Genomic DNA, 27,238 nt, shown 5'->3' on the forward strand with positions numbered 1-27,238 from the left:
GATGAGAAATCCTAATATTGCCATCTTTCTATGACAATGTCCAATGTTTGTTCCCTGCAGCCAGGTGAAGGAAATGTCTTGCCCTTATACAACTGATAAGGACTGCTAAACCACTACATTATTATTTACCCATCCATTTCAACTTAATTTTCCTTTTTCATGTCTTAGAGAAAGAAAGGCAGCACCATGATCTTTTACAGTGTCTCTGTAACTAACGAGAAGAAATTCTCAGATTTGGCCTGGATGCTGGTAATAGAGAAATCTACTGAAACTACTCATGAAAAGGCAGTGGTTTTAAACTGGACAAAATATTGAGTCTAATCCATAGACAATCAGTTTTCAATTTACTAAAAAGGCACCCACTACACTCTTAGAGTGGTTGGTATTAGGAAGGGGATCCAGCTGTAGAAACCATGCCAAATCAGATTGAAACCTGGTGCAGCTCCCCAGCTTTCAAACTGTCCAACCCATGCCAGCATGGAAAACAGACGTCAAATGATGATGATGATGATACGTGTGTGTGTGTGCATGTTTTGCATATGTTTGACTTCACAAAGCCACAGTTAATCCTTTCGTTACTGTATTTATTTTGAGATGCTCTGTGTTTCTTCCAATTATTTTAAATATAACAAAGAATTTAGTAAAATAACATCGTTATAATTAAGCTAGTTTTAGGAACATAAATTGTGACTAAGGTTTGGTGGAAGATTTTAATTCAGAACTTTTGAAAACCAGACATTTGTACTAAAGAGCCAGAACCGGTTTCAGCCTGGTTGGTAACGAAAGGGTTAAGCTGCAGTGAAAGATTTTGTGCCTTGCAACAACATAATATCTGGCAGTTTGATATGAAATAAAAGAAAGTACATCTCTGTGAAAACAAAGGACAGTATTAAGAAGAGCATCCAGCTATTGAATATCCAAATGATGCTAGCATGGAAGAAGGCTGAAATTTATGCCTTTCTTCAAATATGCCTGAATAGAAATATTGAGTCATATTGGGAACTGCACATCAAAATGTGAAAGTTATGACATGTGTATATGATGAAATTTTCTAATACTTCTAATAAACAGCTGAATTAGAGGAATTCTGGTAAAATATGTTACAGAATTAATGAAATGAGTGTATAAGATTGCATAAGTTGCAGGTGTGGCTGTGTGGTAAAAAGATTGCTTCCCAACCACATTGTTCTGGGTTCAGTCCCACAGTGTGACACCTTGGGCAAGTGTCTTCTATTATAGCTTTGGGCTGACCAAAGCCGTGTTAGCGGATTTGGTAGATGGAAACTGAAAGAAGCCTGTCATATGTAAATGTGTGTGTGAGTGTCCACTGCCACTACTTGACAACTGGTACTGGTGTGTTTACGTCCCTTCAACTTAGCAGTTTTGGCAAAAGAATAAGTACTAGGCTTTAAGAGAAAATTACTGGACAATGCCCCAGCATGGTCGCAGTCTAATGGCCGAAACAAGTAAGAGATAAGAACCAAACCTTCTGATTCCAAAATGGCTGCTCGCTTTTTCCGTTCGGCTTCCACTTGCATTTGCATAGCTTCTTGTATACGTGCTGGTAATTTCATGTCCCCTGATAACACATAAAATATGTACAAAGGTTTTGGTAAATAGTTCTCTCATTTACATCACTGGGCAATAAAAAATAAGTCATTGGTTCTTTGTAACATTTTCAGAAACATGAGTAAATAAACAACAGAGGCAAATCAAATGAAGCTTATTACATATTGTAATTAGTCAACAATAAGGGTACTGGTTATAGATTATTTATAATGAGCTGACCACTAGTTCATTGTACTTCTGATGGAAAATTTAACACAGGAATTTAGAATAAATATCACCAAAATAGACTTCACTCTTTGGTTTTCTTGTCAATGTCTACATTAATGAAAGATATATAGGCGCAGGAGTGGCTGTGTGGTAAGTAGCTTGCTTACCAACCACATGGTTCCGGGTTCAGTCCCACTGCATGGCATCTTGGGCAAGTGTCTTCTACTATAGCCTCGGGCTGACCAAAGCCTTGTGAGTGGATTTGGTAGACGGAAACTGAAAGAAGCCCGTCGTATATATGTATATATATATCTATGTGTGTGTGTGTGTCTCTCTGTGTGGCACGCACTACACTCACAGAGTGGTTGGCGTTAGGAAGGGCATCTAGCTGTAGAAACACTGCCAGATCAGACTGGTGCCTGGTGCAGCCTCCTGGCTTCCCAGACCCCGGTCGAACTGTCCAGCCCATGCTAGCATGGAAAGCGGACGTTAAACCGTTGATGATTCATCCAAGATAAGGTGTATTGGTTCATATGTTCAATTATTTCATCATCTTTTACTACATTTCCAGCTGCGATTAGACGGATCTTTAATGTTCCTGGAAATGAGTACAATATTATCAGTGAACTAAAGAAAGCTGACCAGAAGAGAATTAATGCATTCAAGCTTTGGTGTTGGAGAAGACTTTTACGGATTCCATGGACAGCAAGGCTCACCAATGGAGAAGTTCTTAAGCAGATCAGGCCGAAAATGTCGCTAGAGGCTAGGATCACCAAGCATAGATTGGCATATTTCAGTCATATTATGCGGAGAAAATCCCTGGAGGACGTCATACTCGGAATGGTCAGTGGCAAGAGAGGAAGAGGCCGACCAAGAACCCGCTGGCTTGACACCATCAAGAGTGATACCGGAATGGACATAGCCAATCTGAAAGAAGCGGCCCAGGATAGAACTGACTGGAGGACACTGATCCAACAAGTAACCGAGAGTCGACTTCGACTGAGCGGATAGATAGATAGATTATCAGTGAATTTGAAATGATTTAGTAGGCATCCATTTACATTTTTTCTGGGACAGTAAAGAAGATAAAAGCGAAGCAGGTATAGGAATTTTTGTAAATAAGGACAACACACTTCAAATAAATGTTTAATTCTCCCACAGCATCATCCAATATAGAATAAATCACACCATAAATAAAATAAATCACTTACTGATTTCGTATCTCAAGCAGTCAATACCCCAGGCCTCGGCTGCTTTATTGATAGCTTCTGAAAGAGAAAATATTTACTCAAATTTAATGGACAGCATCTTTGTTTCACTACTTTCTAGCTCACAATTCGAAGGTAGAATTCATTACATTTAAATACCTTTATCGTGCCAGTGGCACATAAAAGGGCACCATTCGAGTATGATCGTTACCAGCGTCGCCTTACTGGCACTTGTGCATGTGCTAGTAGGGTGCCAATCCGAGCGTGATCATTGCCAGAGCAGCCAATGGCTTCCGTACCCATAGCATGTAAAAGGGCAACATTCGAGCATGATCGTTACCAACGTCGCTTCACTGGCACCTGTAAAGATTTGAGCAAGGTCATTGCCAGTACCGCCTGACCGGCCCCCATGTCGGTGGCACGTAAAAAGCAACCACTACACTCTCAGAGTGGTTGGCGTTAGGAAGGGCATCCAGCTGTAGAAATTCTGCCAGATCAAGATTGAGGCCTGCTGCAGCCATCTGGTTCGCCATCCCTCAGTCAAAATCGTCCAACCCATGCTAGCATGGAAAGTGGACGTTAAACGATGATGATGATGATGAATACACACACATGGTTAAAGAGTCAAATGTGATGTATAATTTACATTGGTTTTAACAATAACTGACTGTTTTTAATTGATGCTTTAGAAAAATGTGAATAAATGCAGAAGAGTGTAACTTCCTTTTTGTGGTAGGGAAGATGGAAGAGAAGAATGGGCACAATTTAGTGATGAGTGAAGGATTGCCAGTAACTTGTAATAGGTTTTCTTATCAAGGATATGACAATTAGATCCAGCCTATTATTCTGATAATGTTTACAAGCATACTGTTGCGGGATAGCTGTGCTCTAAAGAGAGATGCTCACTTCTGAAAGTTGAAACTTGAAGTATAAATTACCAAGTGAAAATTCGAAAATTGTTATTTCTTAAAAAAATTAAGTCAAATGAAAATAGCAATAGTTGTGGCATTTGCAGTCTCTCCCACACAGGTGAGGGTAACATGTTGAAAGCTCAATTGAAGACAGAAGTCTATGGGGAAACTCATAGGAGGAAATGGACTGTGAGAAGACTACAGTTGGGAGTAGAAAAAATTTGGTAACATGCTTAGAAGGTTTTTAGAAGTGAGAGGTAGATGAGTAGGGACAGCCAGTAAGGTGTCTCTACTCATCTACCTCTTACTTTGACAGAATAATAACATATTTTAAAGGTGGCGAGCTGGCAGAAACGTTAGTACGCCGGACGAAATGCTTAGCGGTATTTCGCCTGCCGTTACGTTGTGAGTTCAAATTCCACCGAGGTCGACTTTGCCTTTCATCCTTTCGGGGTCGATAAATTAAGTATCAGTTGTGCACTGGGATTGATGTAATCGACTTAATACCTTGATCTGTCTTTGTTTGTCCCCTCTGTGTTTAGCCCCCTGTGGGCAATCAAGAAATAAGAATAATAACATATTGAGCAACAAGTAGAAAGTCATATTGAAAGAAAGTAGGGTACGTTTTTGCTGGCAACTTACCTACGATAGCATAATTTAACAGTTCTCGTTCCCTAAATACAGTATCAAGATTGATTTTGCCTATTTCAGATCTCATTGTTGTTTGAGCAAGCTGTGTGATAGCGTACTCAGCATCTTCAACACCATAGCTGGCCTGAAAAAGAAAGAAATCTGTGAATTATCAGAAATCTAAACCAGGTGTGCACAGCTTGGAATGTAATTGGATTTCATTGTACAGACAACACAAAGGTGTGCAATAAACAAGTTTGTTTTGCAGCTATAAGGTTTCTGGTTTGACTCACTGCATGATTCTTAAGAAAGTGTCTTTTGTATGGAAGTCCAATGGAGAGACCATTCCTGTCCTTGGGTAGCAGACTGCTTATTCTCTTGAATTAACCCTTTGGCATTCAGATTACTATGTTATATGGCCCCTGTGCCGGTGGCACATAAAAAAGCACCCACTACACTCACGGAGTGGTCAGCGTTAGGAAGGGCATCCAGCTGTAGAAACACTGCCAGATCAGACTGGAGCCTGGTGCAGCCTTCTGGCTTCCCAGACCTCGGTCGAACCATCCAACCCGTGCTAGCATGGAAAACGGACGTTAAACGATGATGATGACGTAATACTTAATTATTCATTGTTTTGACTCAATCCTGCATCATCTCATAGTTTCAAGATTTTGATGATGGACTGTTCATTTCTAAGATGACATTGTAAAGTAGTTATAAGAGGCCATGCCTGGCTGCTTTAAATGCCAGAGGGCTAACACCACTATTTGGCCCACTGCTTTTTCTGCTTTGATTAAGCCATATATACGAGAGTGGACTGGAAGATTCATAGGCTGACTATGAACGAGTGATGCTAGAGCTATGAAATCTTCCATGCAACTCTTAATAACTCTATTGTTTCTCTCCAGGTAAAACTGACATCTGACTGTTCAAAGAAGACTTCAAAAGTAACTAATAGCAACTTCTTTTGAAAATGGACAAAATTTGGTATCATGGCCTCATCAAGTACCTGCAGAAAAGCAATTTTGTCCACAAGGACATTCATGCTGACATGCTTGCTAAATCAGAAGATGATGCTCTAGATTTATCAACAGTGCAAAAGTAGGAAGCTGAATTTAGGATAGAAATTGAGGAGAGTCTTGAAGATGACCCAAGGTCTGGATGTCTTGCAAGTGCCGCCACCAAGGGAAAATTTGATTGTGTTTGACTATAAATCAAATAGCCAATACTGTTAACATATTTCATGAGAGTTGAGAATATTTTGCACAATGAATTTAGCATGATGAAGGCCACGTCTTCTGACACCGGATCACATCATGGGAAAATCTGAGATTGAGGCAGACCCAGCCAGTTTCTTTTAATGTTTCCTAACCCAAGATGAGTGTTAGTTCACAACTTAGAGCTAGAGACAACCCACGCAGTGGAAATATCCCTCCTCACCTGCTCCAAATAAGGCCAAAGTTATTTCACTTGCAGGGTAGGTGATGGCCTCAGTTTCTTGGGATGCAAAAGGTATTGTGTTTATTGACTATTTTGAAAGGGGCCAACCCATCAACGGAGAGTATTATGCCAACTTACTGAGGCAGTTACAAAAGGCCATCAAGACCAAACACCCAAGAAAACTGACAAAAGGGAGTCTTGTTTCACTAGGACAATTCTCCAGCACACAAGTCCTTGCTTTCAATGGCTTCTGTGCATGACTGTGACTTTGAACTGGTTGATCACCGTCCCTGTTCTCCTGATTTGGCCCCATCTGACAATCATCTGTTCCCCAACATGAAAAAACACTTGGCTGGGAACCAGCATCACCATGATGTTGATGACTTTTTCAACCAACAGGATGAACGCTTCTTTACCAAGGGGGACCCAACCACTCTACAGAGTGTACTGGGTGCTTTTATGTGACACTGGCACAGGCATGAGTATGGCTACTTTTACATGGTACCAGAATCCATGAGTCTACAAGACTAGGAACTCTCTGCTGAGAGACGGGTGTAGAGGACACGCTTGCATGCATGGACATACATGATTTCATTTAGATTGGTCTGTCATGCACAGCAAACCATCAGAAGTCTCAGTCCCTTGTCACCTCTCCTGTGAGGCTCAATGTCTGAATATCCTTTATCACTTCTTCATCCCACATCTTCCTGGGTCTGCCCCTTCCATATTATAAAAATATCATTTCTACTGCAAGTGAGTTATTAACCCAAAAAATAACGATAAAAAAAAATCACTAAATTAAGGCTAACCCTTTTGATATCAATCTGCTCAACAGAGTCCTTCATTCTGTGATACAAATTTCATATTTTAAAACTTTCCATCAAAATTTCATGTAAGTTTATGTTCCAAACACTAGTTTAATAAAGTTATTTTACTAAATTCATTGTTATTTCCAAAATTAATTGAAACACAATGTATATCAACAGAAATATGGGAACAAGAGAAGGGTTAAAAAGGCAAAGAACAGCATTGGACAAAATACAGTAAAATGTTAAAAGAGAACAAGAAGTGCCTTACTTTGTATGCATCGACCACTCTGAGGTAAAGTACTCCATCAATTTGTAAGGTAACATTATCTGCAAGGAGTAGAAAGTGTTTCATGGATTATTACATTGACTGAACATCACATGGAAGTTAAACTAAACCAAGTAACATCTCATCTCTATTATTTATCATATAAAAACAATGGTGTGGGGGCTGGTGCCACATGAAAAGCACCCAGTACACTCTGTAAAGTGGTTGGCGTTAGGAAGGGCATCCAGCTGTAGAAACCAGGCCAAAAAGACACGGAGCCTGGGCAGCTCTTCAGCCGGCCAGCTTCTGTCAAATTGTCCAACCCATTCCAGCATGGAAAACGGACATTAAATGGTGATGATGATAGTAAAATCATGACCATCCATCCATACAGGCATGTCTCTCTGTCAGCTGAGAGGTCCTTGTCTTATGGGCTTGCAAATGCCGGTGCCACATAAAAAGCACCTGTTTCAGTATCAGATAAGAAGCACCTGTGTCGGTGCAGCATAGAAAAGCCCCTAGTACACTCGTGTAAAGTGGCTGGCATTAGGAAGGGCATCTGGCTGTAGAAACCAGGCCAAAACAGACTACGGAACCTGGTGGTGGCTCCTGGCCTCGCTAGTTAAGCCATCCACCCAATGCCAATATGGAAAACAGATGCTAAAGGTTGATGATGGCAGTAATTAATTATAGGAGGAAATGGCCTGCCTGTGTGATTTAGGAGTTTGCTTCACAATCAAAGTGTCCATGGTTCAATCTCATTGTCCAGCATTTTGGGCAAGTGTATTCTACTGAAGCTTTGCGAGTGAAGTTTGTTAAATAGAAACTGTGAGATAGTTGGTCATGTTAACCAACCGCATAGCGTTCAGACTACTCTGTCAAATGTAATGCTTATTTATTCACATTGATTTGAATTATTCATGCATTATCTCACAGCTCTGAGATTTCAATATGATCTATCTTTTAGAATGACATTGCAGGGTAAGTGCGAAAGGCTGAACTTGGCTGTTTGAACATAAAACAAGTACATCTTCCCGCCACTTTGAGTAATTAGCACTTATCTTAAATAATGTAAGTGTGTGTGTGTGTGTATTCAAATTCAGTCATAAGCATTATGAAAATAAGATTGTAGTACAGCATATTAAAATCTGTTAAAGTGTTATTAATATAGTTGTACTGCAGTAGAATAATAGATTATGTCTTTGGTTTCTTTCCATCATTAAGATTGGTTAAATTCCACTGCCAAAGTAACAGTGGAATTTCCACAAGTGCTGCTAATAGCAATTAATTAACTATGAATATCTTTCTACAGCAATGAACACACATCTGTTCTTTGAGTAGCTATCTGAGAGTTAAGTGTCTCTGGTCAAGCTGACCTCTCAGAGAGTTGTCTTGTTACAAGCTGTTGACATTGGTCACCCTCAGTAGGGAATCTCTCTCTCTCTCTCTCTCTCATCATCATCGTTTAATGTCCGCTTTCCATGCTAGCATGGGTTGGACGATTTTGACTGAGAGCTGGCGAACCAGATGGCTGCACCAAGCTCCAATCTTGATCTGGCAGAGTTTCTACAGCTGGATGCCCTTCCTAATGCCAACCACTCCGAGAGTGTAGTGGGTGCTTTTTATGTGCCAGTCAGGTGATACTGGCAATGACCTAGCTCGAATCTTTTTACACATGCCACTGGCACAGGTACCAGTAAGTTGACGTTGGTAACAATCACACTCGAATGGTGCCCTTTTATGTGCCACTCTGCTTCCACCATTTTCTTTCCAGGCCTGTCTCTTTGCTTTTATAGTGCTGTCCATCTTATTCTACCAGCATATCACCAACATCTAACAACAAACTTTCCACACATCCTACCTCAAGAAACCAAATTACATTTCCTCTTTTAAACTGCATCTTTTTCTTCCTCACATTTCCTCTTCTTACACTATAACCTTTCGTTATCTGACACAAGATCTCCTCCTCTCAAAATTCCTTATCTTGCAAGCTACTTGGTAACCCTGCTAGTGTTGGTGCCACATAAAAAGCACTCAGTCCACTCGATGGGGTGGTTGGTGTTAGGAAGAGCATCCAGCCATAAAAATCCTGCTAAAACAAACATGGTAGCCTGGGGTGGTCTTTTGCCTGGCTGGCTCCTGTCAAACTGTCCAACTCATGCTTGCAAGGAAGGCAAATGTTAAACGATGATGATGATGAGGACATTACTGTATACAATGCTGTATGTAGATAGGAGTGGACCGTAGAGAAGTGTTTTGCTTATAGCCGCAGTACCCTACCAAACGAGGCATAACTTCATTATAGATAAATGATAAATAATTTCATACAAGACGAATAGTGTCTGGTTGCAGATGCTGTTTATGGACTCCTTCAGGAAAATAGTAAAAAAAAATGTGAATGAGGATAGGGAGTTTTATGATGCAAATGTTTTGATGATCTGCAACACTAACTTTAAGAAACCAGCATAAATGAGGTATTGCCAAGCCTTCCCCTACAACTCATCTTCTAACAACCATCCTTCCATCAAACTTCTAACTGTGGAACCATACACTCAGGTGCTGTAAAAATGATACCCCTTATTTCCCTGACATTTCACTTTGTATTCCTACTGCTATCCCTTATCCTTTCCTCCTCCTTACCCCTCTACTATTTCTTTCATTGCATCCAACTTAATCCCCATTTCTAACCATCTGCCATACTCTTTTCCCTCTAGTGCACTTACCCACCTTTTCCAATCTTCTATCCTTATTTTCACTCTCTCACAAAAAATTCACTTTGAGGTGGGGTATGCCCTCGCCATCTCTCTCTCTTTCCAGCTGGGAAGTCATGTAGTGAATTCTTCAATAAGAGACTTGTACTCCTATCACACTTTCACATTCTTCAATACTATACCCTACTTGGTGACCCCATAAATGCTTGGTGCCACAAAACCACCCAATACATTTTTGTGAAGTGGTTGGCATTAGGAAGGCCAAAGCAGATGCTGAAGCTTAATGCAGCCTTGTGGTTTGTTGAGTCCTACTGACCTGTCCAACCCATGCCAGCATGGAAAAAGGGATGTTAAATGATGATTACGACAGGGAATTTAAAGGAAAAGAAAAAAAATAGAAGAACTTACCAATAGAAATAGCACTTTGTTGGGGAATATCAATGGCAATTTCTTTCAAACTTTGGACGTATTTAATGGTATCAATAACAGGAAAAACCAAGTTAAGGCCCTAGAAAAGAAAATAACATGTAAGTTGAATAGTTTTTTTGTTCAATTCTAAGTTTGTGGCACAAAAAAAAAAAACCTGAAAATTTCAAACACTTGGAAATGGCCAACAACTGTAAATGCTAGAGTTGTTTTTATTCTTAATCATAAAAAATTATTTACTAAATCTTGTTAGAATTTCAAGGCCAGAACTCTACACTACCACAGATCTCATGGCAATAAATCACGAGAACCTACAATATTTAGAAACAAATTAGTCAACTCTGGAGGAGCATAGGATAAAATTTGAATACTAGTGAGCTGAGAAAGTGACAGAGCATCAAATATTGAGTATATACAAGAGAAATTGCTGTACTGATACAATTATCCTGAATGAACAATGCATGCTGAGTGACCAAAGCCCTGTGAATAGAATTTAGTTGAAGGTGTCTGTGTTAGAAACAGACCAAGGAAGATTTGAAGAAGATACAGTTAGGTCAGATGTGGGCTTAACCCTTTTGTTACCAAATTCCGGTTAAAATACACTGCCTTTCATCATCATCATCATTTAACGTTCGCTTTCCATGCTAGCATGGGTTGGACGAATGACTGAGGGCTGGCGAACCAGATGGCTGCACCAGGCTCCAATCTGATTTGGCAGAGTTTCTACAGCTGGATGCCCTTCCTAATGCCAACCACTCCGAGAATGTAGTGGGTGCTTTTACGTGCCACCGGCACAGGGACCAGTCAGATGGTACTGGCAATGACTTTGCTCGAATCTTTTACGCCTTTGTTTTAATTAATTTTGGAAATAACGAAGAATTTAGCAAAGTAACTTTTATCGTTAACCTGGAGTTTGGAACATTAATTAATAAGAAATTTTTATGGAAGGTTTCAATTTAGCGCACTTTAAAATAGGAAGCATGTATCATAGATCCATATGCAATCTTGAACAATTTGGCATCAAAAAGGGATAATACATAGGTTAGAGATGCATGGAGAGGAGCTGTAATGGAGAAATGTCCAACCCGTATCAGTACTAACAGAGATAACATTCTAATATCCTGTCATTGAAATGTGTGATATCAACTTTTCCTCTTTCAAGTTACTTAACCTTATGGCTGGTTAACCAAATTAAAGACAAGCCGTTAGCCGAATACATTTTGACCTCTAAGACAGAAATCTAATCCACTTAACTCCAGTTTTTCTCTTAATTGTCAAGAGCATTCAAGCTTCATTAGCAGCTAATTGTTGAAGAAGCCAATAACTGTTAGCAGATTAGTGGCTATTTGTAACTGGATAATCCAATCTGAATAAATCTCTTCACTGCAAAATCAAATAAATAGATTGTAAACTATATCAAGACTAACAAAATATTTACACAATGGGCTTCTTTCAGTTTCCATCTACCAAATCTACCCATTAGGCTTTATCAGTGCAAGGCTATAATAGAAAACACTTGCCCGAGGTGTCACGCACTGGGACTGAACCCAGAACCATGTGGTTGGGAAGCAAGCTTCTTACCATACAGCTGCACTTGCACCAGCCCACAGCTATAGAACACATCAGCCAACAGTTCATGCAGTGGGATTGAACCCTGAACCACATGGTTCAAAGTAAGCTTCTTAACCACAAAGCCATACTGTTTCAATCTACTTAATTAGAAATAATTACTCCAATTACTTTACAGTTGTATAGCTGGCATCAGGTATGTGAAGTTAACGAGCACAAGGACAATGGATTAGAAGAACCGTTATTAGTATGACGAACAAAATACCTGTGGTGTTTAGCAATGTTTTGAGTCCATGTCTCACTCAGGTGAACTTCACTATTCATCTTCACGGTTGACAGAATAAACAGACTACACACCAGCCCTGCCCCTAAATGTGAGAAACTGATACAAGAAAGTGAATGCAATAGTGAAAATAACCTAGTATAAAGACAGTCCTATGTATGATGATGCATATACTCCAATTTTCCCACATATCTGGCCAAGACCAATACTACCTGAAGTTTATTTCATAAAAAGGTTCACCACTTGCTACATTTAACATGTATTTCGAGCAGGTACGATTTCCTTGCTGCTAGTTGTATACTTTGACAGAGCTTTACTGGGAGTATTAGACAAAAGCAACGCATAAAACCTTCCTTGAGCTAATGAAAAAAAACAAAAGTTAAAAATAGTAAACCAAACAAAAATAAATAGAGTACACACTGGTTCTAAGATTTTATGGTATTTGCCGAATCTTTCAATAATCCATGCTTCTTGTTGTGGGACAAATAATAACATTGTGTTCATTGGTAATCTCGATCGATGCCGTACATGTTGTTGGGCTCCGCTGACCATGTTCAGAACCTGAAAATGCAAACAAGAGACAATAATCAAATTTATGACATTCTCAAATCGAAAACAAACCAAATTTAGTTCTTGATACCAATCCATCCGAGACCACCCACCACCACCACCAACTGAAAATCTCTTGTTAAAATACTATTACTGTTGTAATTTGAGTGGTATTGAGGCTAACATTTCATTGCAGTTTGTGTCCAAAACACTGGCTTAATATACAAATACAGGTTATTTAGGTAGCATTAGATCAAATACAAAAGTATGTCACTGGTTCAAGCAATTTCAGAAAAGCTGTCACATAAATAATTTCAACTTCTGAAAATGTTGGAGTAAATTTAGATTACGAATGACATTGAAATAAATTTAAAATCAAAAGTATTCATCATCGTTTAACGTCTGCTTTCCAAGCTAGCATGAGTTGGACGATTTGACTGAAGGCTGGCAAACCAAACTCCAATCTGGCAGAGTTTCTACAGCTGGATGCCCTTCCTAACGTCAACCAATCCGAGAGTGTGGTGGGTGCTTTTACTTTTTGTAGTCGGCGAGCTGGCAGAAACGTTAGGATGCCGGGTGAAATGCTTAGCGGTATTTTGTCTGCCGCTACGTTCTAAGTTCAAATTCCGCCGATGTCCACTATGCCTTTCATCCTTTCGAGGTCGATTAAATAAGTACCAGTTATGCATTGGGGTCGATGTAATCGACTTAATCCGTTTGTCCCCTCTGTGTTTAGCCCCTTATGGGTAGTAAAGAAATAGGTATTTTAAAGTGGCTTTGTAGTGAGGAATGAATGATTTCATGTATGTAAATACAATTCTGTGACAGTATACTGGAATGGTTATCTTCTTTCAGTTCAATTGAATAGTTGTTTATATTTTGGTCAAGAGAATTTCTATACAAGATGTAAAACTCGTATTTCTGGCTGTGATGCGGCAATCAGCTGCCAGAAAGGTGCACCACTGCCGAGGTCTTGTTGCCATTGCGAAATGGCTGATAAGCAGAGGAAAATTTAGCAATTCTTTCATCTTTTTAGGAGAAATTTCATTTAGATAATTAAAAAAATATTTCTTGTAGGTAACACAGACATTAAATAATATAAGACGCATGTGTGGGTAATGTATGCCCAGGGAAGGAGGTATAGATGGGGTGATGTGACCTTTCCACATAACTGCCAAAATACTATAAGCAATTTTTTTGTACTAACAGGCTGTGATATCTTGGCTGGCTTTCAATATTCTATTATCAGTAATAGTTATTGTATCTAGTGGAGTTATGCTTGTCTGGTTCTCAATCCTGCAATACTCGGTCATTAATCTGTAATACAGTGACATTAAACACAAGGCAGATTTTTACAACATGGGGAAGAGAAACAAAACCTTGCATTATTCACACATTGGCAAATACAATATTTGATTGTTAAGAGGACTGAGGCAATGTAGAATTAAGAGTACTGTTAATGGATAATGGTATGCTTGCATTTGGTATTTGTGAGAAGAAATAAGTGGAGAAGGCAGGGGAGAAGAAGTGTTTTGAAAATGTGAACCTGGCAGAGGGAGGGAGCAGTGATTCCAGTTGACAGCAGTATGAATTAAAGATATGAAGGCAGGAGAAGTTCCTGGTTCATAAGGAATTACTACTTAGATAGCAGGGGATGGTATCATACCCAACAACGAGCGAGCTGGCAGAAACGGTAGCATGCCAGGCGAAATGCTTAGTGGTATTTTGTCTGCAGTTACGTTCTGAGTTCAAATTCCGCTGAGGTCAACTTTGCCTTTCATCCTTTAGGGTCGATATAATCGACTTAATCCCTTTGTCTGTCCTTGTTTATCCCTTCTGTGTTTAGCCCCTTGTGGGTGGTAAAGAAATAGGTATCATACCCAACAACTGATGTAACAGTATTATAGTCAGTTGTTACAAGGATAAAGGAGATGCCTTAAATAGGAGTAATGAGAGAAGTATCAAATTAGTGGACCAGGTTATGTAAGTCCCTAAAAGAGTTATAAGGTCAACTAACTTATGAAGAGAATTAGCCTAGATGAGACTGTGTGGTTTCATGTCAGGGAGAAGTACTACTGAGGCCCTGTTTCTAGTAAGACAAATGTAGGTAAAGTATTTAGCCTAAAGTAAACTGCTGCTGCACTTGGCTGTTACTGTACTGGAGAAAGCCCTCAACACTGCCCCTAGGGTCCTTGCTCCCTGATCTGGTAGTTGCTGCAAAAGCTAGTAGGTGAATGGTAAACGAGAACTGTCCAAATCATGTACAGGGGTGCTGTCAGTAAGATGAAAGTTAGCAATGAGTACAACAACGAATTTAGTGTGCAGGTAGTTCTCCAGGGCTTGTCTCTCAGTACTCTCCTACTTATCAAAGCCCCCAGAACATAACAGAAAGTTGAATTATAAAAAAAATTCCAGGTGTGGATGCAAAACTTAGAATTAAATTAGCAAAAACCAATGGATTTTGTAAGCAGAAAAATAGACAGCACTCTAATCCCTACGGGAAAATGGCTGTTTCTGATCTGCAGAAGAGGTGTAGGTAGAAATTTCAGTGAACTCAGTGCAAACTATGAACACACAGGAGATGCAGTGGAATGGGGGGGGCTCCTTGAAAACCCAGAAGAATCTCATGGATCTTATGAGTTAGTACATAGTTTGTTACCTAGGTAACCTATTTAGCAGCAGAAGAAAGTAACGTTGCTAGAGTACAAACTATCTGGAGAAATTTAGAGAACTATCATCTTTTTTGGCAGCAAAAGGTCTCTCTTCTGGAGTGAAAAGGAAAACTGTATGATGCATGGGTACAAACAATATTGCTACATGGAAGTGAAACATGGGCTGTAAATGCAGTGGACATGTGAAGACTGGAAAGGAATGAAACAAGCATGTTTTGCTGGATGTGCAATGTCAGAGTGTATGTATGACAAAGCAAGTGTATTAAAAGAAAAACTGAGCGTAAGAGGCGTCAGGTGTGGTATGCCGAAGAGAATACTGCACTGGTATGATCATGAGATGCATATAGGTGAGAACAGGTGCATAAAGAAGTGTCAATTGCTAAATGTGGATGGAGCTGGTGGGAAAGAGATAGCCAGGAAGATGCAGGTCATCATTATCATTGTTTAACATCCGCTTTCCATGCTAGCATGGGTTGGACGGTTCGACTGGGGTCTGGGAAGCCAGGAGGCTGCACCAGGCCCAGTCTGATCTAGCAGTGTTTCTACAGCTGGATGCCCTTCCTAACGCCAACCACTCCATGAGTGTAGTGGATGCTTTTTACGTGCGAACGGCACATAGGCCAGGCGAGGCTGGCAACGGCCACGATTGGTTGGTGCTTTTTATGTGCCACCAGCACGGAGGCCAGTCGATGCAGCGCTGGCAACGGCCACCTTCGGATGGTTCTTTTACGTGCCACCGGCACTGGTATCACAACTACAATTCCCATTGATTTTTGATCTATTTCGATTTCACTTGCCTCAACAGGTCTTCGCAAGACCTGTTGAAGTCAAAGTAGTAAAAACTGACATAAGGTTGTCGAGCCTCTTGGAAAAGATGAAAATGGACTGAGGCAGCCGGTGATTTGCCATGCTCCCGATGACCTGTTCAACTCAGCAAAAAACTAATGTCTATTCCTTAACACCCAATATGTACCCATCAAGCCTGCCCTAAACTTATCTTCATCCTACCTTCACTCAAACTACACTGCTATTTCTTCAGCTGTTGTAATTACAAGAACAGAACTGTACATTTTCCATCCCTACCTTTGGCTACCAGTTATTCCTCCATTTGGAACTACTTCCCTCATCACTCATCGCACGTTTTTGACATCATCCCTTACTACCTTATTTTACCATTGAATACCTCTTTCACCTGAATACCTGTTTCTTTACTACCCAAAAGGGGCTAAACACAGAGGACAAACAAGGACAGACAAACGGATTAATTCAATTATATCGCCCTCAGTGCGTAACTGGTACTTAATTTATCGACCCTGAAAGGATGAAAGGCAAAGTCGACCTCGGTGGAATTTGAACTCAGAACGTTAACTGCAGACGAAATACCACTAAGCATTTCGCCTGGCATGCTAACGTTTCTGCCACCTTGCCCCCTTTTTCACCTGAATACCTGCTCATGTTTACCATCAACACCCCCTCCATTGCTCACTGGGGTAGCCATGTGTCTCCTCTATGGCAAAGTACCTGTTCATGCCCCTCTATCATAGTCAACATCTGGTACAAAGTCACCTTCCTTGATGCTGCAACCCACATACTGCCAAGGTGCCTTGTCGTTTTGAATTATTTGGCAACCACATTTGTGCTAAGAAGTATTTGGTACATTGTGTAAAATGGTTGGCATTAAGAATGGCATCCAACTGTAGAAACCATACCAAAACGGAGTTCAATGCACTCCCCTGGTTTGTCAGATCTTGTTGAAGCATCCGACCTATGCCACAACGGAATGTGGATTTTAAATGATGATGATCACTCATTTCGTTTCCACAATAAGTGAGGTGAATAAACACGAAAATATGAATCGAATCTTGAAAGAGTGAAAAGAGAATTCATGGATATTAAATACTGTGAAACATAATAACCATTCAAAACAATCCAAGGTGTTATGTGAAACGAGATTTTGTAAAAGTAATATGTTATTGGTCTAAGGTACATTATTTACCCCCAGTCTAACCAAACGATCAAAGCTGTTTCAAGGAAACATTCAACAACTTTTTGTTTTGGGATTTGGTTTGCAAGATTCTTTATATGAGTTGAAGCATATTCTATTGTCTGGGGAGAGTCATTTTCTTTTTGTGCCTTATTATGTAACACACTCACCGATAAAATTTCCACTTGTTTCTTATTTTTATTGTCCTCAAATTTGGGTTGCGTCTTACAACCTTTTCTTGTTCCATGACAGATATATTTTTTCTGTCTCTTGGAATACACATTATCACATTGGCTCCAGTGAAACTCATTGAAAATAATATTACTTTCACATCATATATTATATGATGGCAAACCCCAGCTGTCAGAAGAAACTATTATCATAATAGTTGACAATACACTAGGCTTGACTGAGTAGTAAGAAACTTTCTTCCCAACCACATGGTTCTGAGTTCAATTCCACTGCATGGCACCTTGTGCAAGTGTCTTCTATTTTAGCCTTGAGTGGACCAAACGCCTTGTCAGTAGATTTGGTAGACAGAAACTGAAAGAAGTCCATTATATATGTGTGTGTGTGTGTTTGTCCCTCACTGCTTGACAACTGGTGTTGGTGTGTTTATATCCCTGTAACTAAAGGGACACAAAGGAGACAGATGGAATAAAACCTAGTACTTTAAAAATAGCAGTACTGGGGTAAATTCATTTGATTAAAATTCAAGGCAGTGCCCCAGCATGGCAGCATTCTAATGACTGAAACAAGTGAAAGATAAATCCAAAGAGGGCCCCATCATGAAGAGCCAATTAAAGCTTCACCTAACATTATACAGGATTTACACACACACACAAAATTATACTGAACACAAGATATATCTAACTCAAACTCGACTGGCTTCCGTGCCGGTGGCACGTAAAATACACCAATCCGACCGTACGACAGGCACCCATGCCAACCCCCTTTGCTTGCGAAGACATGTTGGGGCAAGCGAAATCGAAATCGAATTGAACCAGCCAGGATCCCTGGTCTGGTGGTACGTAAAAAGCACTATCCGACTCGTGGCCGATGCCAGCCTCGCCTGGCACCTGTGCAGGTGGCACGTAAAAAGCACCCACTACACTCACGGAGTGGTTGGCGTTAGGAAGGGCATCCAGCTGTAGAAACACTGCCAGATCAGACTGGAGCCTGGTGCTGCCTCCTGGCTTCCCAGATCCCCGGTCGAACCGTCCAACCCATGCTAGCATGGAAAACAGACGTTAAACGATGATGATGATGATGATGATGAAACCAGCATATAAAATTAGATGCAAAACCCATGATGGGGATTTACAGATGCACATACTCTTAATAGAATGAGTCTTAAGGGAGAAAAGCAATAAAAATAATAGTTTCCACTCATTTTATTGATTGATTTGCATTAAAGCAAATAGCATGAATTTCCTGGTTTTTGTTAAGTAGACCTCACCAGTGCTGGTGCCATGTAAAATGACACCCAGCTGTAAAAACCGTGCCAAAACAGACCTTGCTAGTGTTGGTACCACGTAATAAGTATTTAGTCCACTCCATAAGGTGGTTCGTGTTAGGAAGGGCAACCAGCTGTAAAAATCATGCCAAAACAGACAGTGAAACCTGGTGCAGTCTTCTGGCTAGCCAGCTAACCCTTAAAAGGATGAAAGGCAAAGTTAACCTCACAAAGATTTGAACTCAGAGTGCAGAGAGAGGAAACAAATGTGAGACGTTCTATCCACCACTCTAATGACTGCTAATTTGCAGCCTCTGATGTGGTTAATATTTGCCAAATAGAATCTCTGTACTTGACTCATATATGCATTTTGTGGTTTATTAGAGGGGACCCTAAAAAATATTTTGTTGATAAAGTAGATAACCTAATTACACTGGTTCAGGTACCTTAATTTTTACCTAAGCTTCTTATCAATTTTTGTTAAGCTGCTTTTCAATTTGTGATGCTCTTTTATGCATCCAAATCCATTATATATATACTGTAGGGATTGTTTTTTTTGTTTAAGCCATTATTGATATAACTTCCACAAAAATTTATCATACCTCCATAAAAAGCTGCTTGTAGCTAACTACTGTGATTCCAGAAAGAAAAGAAACAATAACATGTCTGCTTTACAGCTCTGTGCAGCCCTTTCAAGCAAGTGAAAAAAACTATTTACCCATCATAAATGCTTTCAAGAAGTGCAATTCTGCAAAATTGTCCGTTAAATTGTCCATTAAATACCCCACCTTCTCCTCATGCAATACAATAGCCACTAAAACCTACGGAGCCACAGATCTTTCAGAGTCACTGCAATATAAATGAGTTATGTAGCTGATGTTGAAATAAATATTGGCACAGCTTTTGTATGTGTGTGTGTCTGTGTACACACACATATGCAAACTTTTGAATACTGAAATGGCATTGATCTAGCTTTAAATCAATCGCATTGTCTGCTAAGCGTTACAGATGTGCAACTACCAGCAGTCATTCAAGCTGATCACTCTCAGAGTAATTGCAAAAAAGAAAAGCAGTAAAAAAAAAGACACAAAAAAAAACTTAGCGAATTTGTAGGATATTGCTTGGCATTAAACTGAAATAAAGAACACTCATTATTAATGTATTGTTCATTGTTTGTCCTCAGAGAAACGGCACAGAACTGAGAATGTCATTTTGCAGACGCATCTAATATGTAAAATCAACATTGAATAATAATGATACCAGGTGTTTCTTAATTCTTTCTACCTAGGATCACCAGAAGTTTTTGAAGGACATCAAATCTATTAAGTTTACCATAAACTGTTTCATTATTAAAATGCACTAATTTTATGCCTATAATTTTGTCTTATTGCTTTCAGTCAATCCTTCCAAAAATGAATTTCAAATGAAATACACTTTGTTTCATTATATACACACACACACACGACAGGATCCTTTCACTTTCTGTCAACCAAATCCACTTGCAAGGTTTTAATTGGCTGGAGGCTATAGTAGAAGACACTTGCCCACAGTGCAACGCAGTGGGACTAAACCCAGATTCATGTGATTGGGAAGCAGGCTTCTTATCATTCAGCCACGCCTAATATGAATTAGAAGCGGCACTAGTGTTGTAAGCATCATCAACCACACATAAAGTATGTATTTTGCTAAAATGCAGCCAACTGGTGAACAAGCAAAGCACATACACTGTTGATTATTGTTTCTTTATTGTTTTCACGTATTTCTGTATGTTTATTCGTGTACATCATCCGTTTTCCGTCCTTGTGTTGTATACATTCGAAGCTTTCTTCCAAGGGATCTAATGCGCTTAGCTTAGATTTCCCTTGGGGGCTGCCCAGGTCGGAGCAATCTCAAGATTAATCAGCCGAAATTGCGAAGATGATCCGGTTCTTGACTGATGACTTCGAATGTCCTGTCCTGTGGTTCTTGTGTCGTTTTCTAGGTGTTTCACGTTCTTGTCCCAGTTTGTATATATTTTTTACTTTTTACACACACACACACACACACATATATATATATATATATATATATATATATATATATATATATATATATATATATAATATATATATATATATAGTTAATCCAAACATGAAAACCCAAAGAGAAAACACAACAACGCGAGGACGTGGAACAAGTATAGTGTTATTGGATGCTCAGGAAAGGAAAGAAAGAAGGAGGATTTAATGTTTCGAGTGGAACTCTTTGTCAGAAACATAGAAAAAGGGAAGATCCAAGGAAAGGAAGACAGAAGAAGAAAAAAAAAAAAAAAAAAATCGCTTACGATACACACATTTTGAACATCTCTAAGCAATTTTCCCCAATGAACATGTGGCTTTCCGTCTTTTCATGTCCCTGATTACTTTGTCCTGCTGCTGTCAACTTGAATTGCTGGCCCCTCTGTAAAACCAGCAGGAGGTAGCCCTTCTTAATTCTATGTCTTCTCCACATTCAGCAGCCTCTTATAATAGCATTTCCATGCCACTTCCTTGTGTTCAACATCAATGACAAGTATGCCTTCATCATTTTGAGTTCTCTTCTCGCCAATGACATTTCAATTTTCTCTCTCACAGTCTCACAATTCTAAACAACTTCACATCTCTGCAGGATATGCATAAACCTCTTCTTTACTGCCTTACCTTTAGCCATATGTACCTGTAACTTGGCAACTCTTCTAGCCATCAGGTAATGCTCATCTCTTAACCTTTACTGCTTCATCAACTGTATCATTCACATGGCATTCAGGTTTGGCTGGGACTTCGCTCCAGCCACATCTGATCTGTAACTCTAAGGAGGTTATTTCATGGGATTCACAGGAGTTTCCGGTTGCCATCTATACTACAAATTTCCAAATCTTCCTCCCTTCACCCATATGCATGAATTAGAATTTCTTTAAACCTATTCTCAACTGCAGGCTCTTTTAGTTTCCATATCTTGGCATAAAGTCACCTGCCCCTCTTTATCCAGCCATAGAAATCATGTCAAAGCTGACACTGGAACTCGACACAACCCTGTGGCTCGCCAACATGCAAAACAGACGTTAAATGATGATAATTGTTTTCCTTCTCGATGTCGGCTTTCGTTTCTATCTGCCTTGCTGACTCTGAAGCCAACTAGCCACTAATCATCAGGAAATGTGTTGGTATTTAACCCTTCTGTCCAGTTTGCTAGTGAGGATGTAATCTCTTTGTCAGATTGGGTGGCGGTGAGGAAGTCAGCTGGTTTCCTAAAGTGTCTGTTGCAAATTGTTTGACCAGTAATTTCCAAATAATCGAATATTTAGCGCAAGGAAAGGGCATTAAACCAGTAAAACCAGTTAGCCCCTCGAAGAGCCGCCAACACACAGAAATAATTTTAAACAAAAGCATTACATGCCCGTGTAAGAAAAAAAAAAGAATAGGAGAGTGGGATCCAAAATTATCAAGAGATTTCGGCTAAATGGAAACTACATTATCAGCATAAATTAGTAGTAGTAACATGACATCATTGAACTTGTCGCAGTCAATCAGAAGAACAATACAAAAATATATAAAATATTCGTTATGATTTTGGCAATGTTGTGTGAAAATGTTACCTGATGAGTCCAATCTACTTTCGTAAAAAGATATCTAATTATAAAGGATCAAACAACTGCAGGTATATCAACACGTGATTTCTCCCCGATGTCAGTTTTCTTTTAATTACACGAACAGAAACACATCTCTTCGTAAACCAGTGGATTTTGTTAATAAAATGTTGAATAAAATTCTTAATACGAAAATTAGTTAATTTTTTTGATTTCTTCATTAATGTCAAAGCTCATATAAGTGTAACATCGAGTCCTAATTTCGGTTCACCAATATTCTCATTTATATCCTACACAAGCACGGACTCAAATTTACATAAATAGGAAAGGAAAACGAGTTTGACATGAGTGCCTTTCTCAAGGGCATTAGCGATGTGAGAAACGAAGAGGCTACACAAGGAATTGAAACTGAATTATCGGCACGGTCAGCTGCATTACACGCCTACGGTACTCGCTTAACATTGTCAATAACTTTATCTTACATAACACATACACATTGTACGGCATAGAAAGATTAAGCCAAATCAGTGGTGGTGGTGGTAGTTGCTTGAAAGCTATAGCTACCAACGATAGCTTGGCCCACAAATGTAGAATATTCATTAGTTATTAACAAAAATCAAAGCATAATACTAATAAAATGTATTCCTTAATTTGGTATAAATCCAAGTTTTAGAAGAGTGAGATCAGGATTTTTGAAATGATCGAAGAGGAACAGCTTCAACTAGAAATTTGAATTTAATGTTGCATCACAATTTCTAACACAAGTACAATGCAAGAAATATTAACGGGTAGGAAGAATAATCGATTATATCGATCCAGTACATGATACTTATTTTATCGACCTCAGCGGGATAAAAGCGACGTTTCTTAGTATTGGAACAAATCCTGAAATTTAAGGAGAGCGATCCTAGTACACTTGACTAGTACTTTATTCGACCTCAGAAAGATGATGAAAGGCAAAGTTGACCTCGGTTGTGTTTAAACTCAGACTGTAAGAAGCTGGTACAAAAACCGAAGAGCATTCTTGCTCGACGCTCAAACGTTTTTGTTGGACTCAATTTGTTCGATTTATGAAAAATTGAAGAAATGAGACGATGCGACACATTCAGAGAACGAGGAACGTTCAAATGAAATGGACAAGTATTTCGGCAGTTTATGCTGTAACTATATAGTCATACTACGAGCAGAATATTTTCTTTGGTGACAACACGAATTAAAATGTACACAACTAAACCCAATCCAATTAATTAACATGATTGCCCTTAAATCGACATCCTTAACAGGTCTCGAATTCTAGACTTTCCAAGTTACATGTTCAATGTTAACATGATGGACTAACGAAGTCTTGGAAACTCGACATGCTAGAAATGACAGCCAAGTTACACCCCCACCGTTTTAAAAAAGACATTGGATATTGTCATCTAGATATTATTGTATTTAAAAGGGGGCAATTATGGTTGTTATACATTTTATAGAACTGCTTGATCAGAGCTGTCCTGAGGCAGAACAACCAATAATAACGGTAAATCTTTCAATGGCCAAATTCGATCGATTAAAAGAAGACTAGAGATAGAACAGCTGGGAATATTGATGTGGGTAGAAGAAAAAGAGAAAGGATAATAAATGAGGGAAGAGTGGTTGTTCGTAATTAATTATATGGGCAATTTAATAAATAATGATTAGGTTTTAGTTTGAAATAAACGAAACAACTCGAAAGGAAGGAAGCAACGTGTTGCCGATTGCCGGCAAAACTGAAACTCTGTAAAGAAAAAACAAGAAAAGGAAACAATCTGAAGGTATAGGGAAAGAAAGAGAAGAATAAATAAAGCAATACTGACTCCATATCGTTTCGACAGCAAACACTGAGGCCGTAGGATCTTCAGCAAACTCATTTTTGATTTCGCGCAAAGAAAATTAAAGCCGCACTCGAGAAACGTTAAGACACAACCTTCGAGTAACGGAAGTCGGAGCAATTACTACAGTTGCGCGCGTCATGTGACTCGCACTTCCGTTTTCCCAAACCGGGTTTCGGTTTATATAACAATGAAATGTGAAGGCTTCACATGTCATAAATCTATAAATACGGGCATCGATAATTATTGTGATAATAATAAAAGTGGAAATATTGACAAAAATTTCATCAGATTCCTGTTAACAACGGCGATTACACTTTTGCAGGGATTTTTTCGGTTTAAGACCTCAAAATGAAAGAAAATTATCTTAAAAGCAATCAACGTTAAAAAACTGAAATTGGTAAAGAAAAAATAAATAAATAAAATAAAAAAAACTTTTCAGTTTAATTCTCAGAATCTCCGTAATTTTAAGCATAGAATCTCCTCCACTACACCAATTATTTTTTTTCGCAAAAAAGTTAAAAACGAAAAATTGGGAGGTAGGGTGAAGGAACTGAAAATTAAGAATGCAAATTGGCGTTTTTATACCGAAGGATCGCCAAAATTTAATCATGAGAAAAAAGACAATGCTCTCGCCCACAACACTTGCGATCTGTATCAGGTTGGCGAATATGCCAATATATGTTGTACTGGGTAGGACGGTGAGCTGGCAGAATCGTTAACACACCGAGCGAAATGCTTAGAGATATTTCGTCAGCCACTACGTTCTGAGTTGAAATTCCGCCTAGGTTGACTTTGCCTTTCATCCTTTTCAGGGTCGATTAAATAGGTACAATTTACGCACTGAGGTCGATGTAATCGACTTAATCCCTTTGTCCTTGTTTGGGCAATAAAGAAATAAATATATGTTCTGAGTATCGTTAGCACGCCGGACAAAATGCTTAGCGTCATTTCGTCGTCTTTACATTCAGAGTTCAAATTTTGTTGAGGTCGACTTTACCTTTACCTTTCGGGGTCGGTAAAATAAGTACCGGCTGAGTACTAAATTGATGTAATCGACTTTCCCTTCCCCCGAAATTGCTGGTCTTGTGCCAAAATATGAAAGCTGTAAATGGAGTGGGTTTAAAATTTAAAACAAGTAGGAAAGTAAACCTGACTAGATAACTTGTCTTATATTTCATTTACAAAATCAAAGGATCTTTTCGGTTTGAACGGCAATTTTTTCTAGCGGTGTCATACGAAATTGTCACCCATAATTATGACCCTAGTATCAATCTATTGCATTTCAATCTGTTTTGGGGTTAGGGGGAAGCGTATCTTTTTTTCTTCAGAAATGTAAATAATCCCAATCTGTTTCTTAAACGAGGGACATATTCATACGGCACAGAATGTTTTCACCCCAATAGATGTCATTGATTGGTTGAAATTGCAGAAAAAAACAACAAATATCTTACAAACTACAGAATTTTCTCAATAAAGCCAAGAAAATAAGATGTTTTATAAACACATTCTACCAGTATACGAAGTTTCAAAGTGTTTAGTTACGTGGAAATTATTTTTAAAAACTGCCATTCAAACCGAAAAGATTCCACGGATGGATTCTCATCCTCATTCTATTTGAAGAGTATCGGAGAGATGGTATGGTAAAATAATTTGATACATTTCAAGGCATAGCTCCAAAAGTGTGCTCCCATCCCTCGACTTTGTTGTCACATAACGTCCAGAAACACGAATATTTTGGATGAAATTTACGGCAAATACACTCCCAGATGATGTAGATTCCGATTATATTGGAATTTGTTGTGAAAAAAAAAAAAAAAAGAAAAAAAATTCGTGATTGGGAAAGGAATTTCTGAAAATTCTCACGCGTCAGGTTTGTTTCCTCATAGCTTTTCTGAAGATTTGGTATTTTTCAACGAAATTCTATATAGATACCTTTCAGAGTGTGTAGATTACGATCATATGGGAATTTAAGATGAAAAGCAAAATTGGTGGACTCGTACACATATATCTACAAAGTGAAACTGGAAATTTGGAACAAAAATTGATGCATTAGTATATGTGTGTGTGTACGTGCTCACCAATTCTCCCCCCCCCATCTTTATATATAAAAGTAAGGTTGTGTGTCTGTCTCCCACGATTTAGATTCCTAACTACTCCCACATTTTGCGGTGCAGTTTAACCAAAAGCGGGTATCTTATAGTCGTGATTCATATCGAGCCCTTCTGGGTATTAGCGAGCGTCTACCATGAGTCTACGATTTAAAAAAAAATTTACCATCATTTTTTCCATTTTAATGCATTTTTTTCGCTATTATATAAGAGAAGTAACTCTCTAAAAATGTCTACGATGAGTCAACGATTTAAAAAAAAAATTACCATAATTTTTTTTCCATTTTTAATGCATTTTTTTGCTATCTTTTGGCTATAACTCTCTAAAAATGCTTATATAGTTATTTCCCTTACAAACCCGAGCAACGCCGGGTGATACTGCTAGTTAATAATAATACAATCGTTGATAACTGTAGAAAATTTCATTAAAAAATACCCATTTTTTGCAAGTTATGAGGTAACAAAGCCGAATCGTGCGAATTTTCCGAAACTCCTCACATCACCCTCAGGAAAAAATTCAACACAAATTCCAATATAATCGGAATCTACACCACCTGAAGCGTATTTGTGAAGAATTTCATTGAAAAATATCTATTTTTTTCTAGAAGTTATGAGGCAACAAAGTCAGATGGGCACATATGTGGAGGTATATCCAATTCAAATTGTACGAAACCTCACTAACGGTTTCTGGATCTCAAATGGAGTGAGGGCAAATACAAAAAAAATACCGCTGCAAATGTCAGTCAGGTACCAAACTCCAGAAAAGCTATCAACGTCGAAATCTAAGGGATAATTCATGTTCTTTCCATTTCTCTTCCGAGCTATACCGAATCTCTCGAATAATTTGAGAGGGAAGCTTCCATCTAGCTCGAACTACTGACTAATTTAAGACCGATCTTTATCCCCAAATAATATCAAGAAGTTGATCCCATCCTTTCCTATTGGACTTAGCCCACCTTCATCAATCATCTTGACGACCAC

At 38.9% G+C, this 27,238-nt stretch overlaps 1 protein-coding gene across 1 annotated transcript in view; it reads right to left on the bottom strand.

Moving 5' to 3' along the window:
- The window catches only part of LOC115220269 (stomatin-like protein 2, mitochondrial), a 29,746-nt gene extending 5,456 nt beyond the window's left edge, over positions 1–24,290 (bottom strand). The window contains exons 1-7 of the mRNA XM_029790377.2: positions 24,132–24,290; positions 12,449–12,589; positions 10,159–10,258; positions 7,043–7,101; positions 4,538–4,670; positions 2,988–3,044; positions 1,487–1,579 (exon numbers count right to left, since the gene is read on the bottom strand). Of these exons, the coding sequence (XP_029646237.1) occupies positions 1,487–1,579; positions 2,988–3,044; positions 4,538–4,670; positions 7,043–7,101; positions 10,159–10,258; positions 12,449–12,589; positions 24,132–24,185 (637 nt within the window). The 5' untranslated portion in view covers positions 24,186–24,290. The remainder of the gene's footprint in view (positions 1–1,486; positions 1,580–2,987; positions 3,045–4,537; positions 4,671–7,042; positions 7,102–10,158; positions 10,259–12,448; positions 12,590–24,131) is intronic.
- Positions 24,291–27,238: the final 2,948 nt, after the last annotated feature.

This window comes from Octopus sinensis, linkage group LG16, assembly GCF_006345805.1.
Source record: "Octopus sinensis linkage group LG16, ASM634580v1, whole genome shotgun sequence".
In the NCBI taxonomy this organism is placed as follows: Eukaryota; Metazoa; Mollusca; class Cephalopoda; order Octopoda; family Octopodidae; genus Octopus; species Octopus sinensis.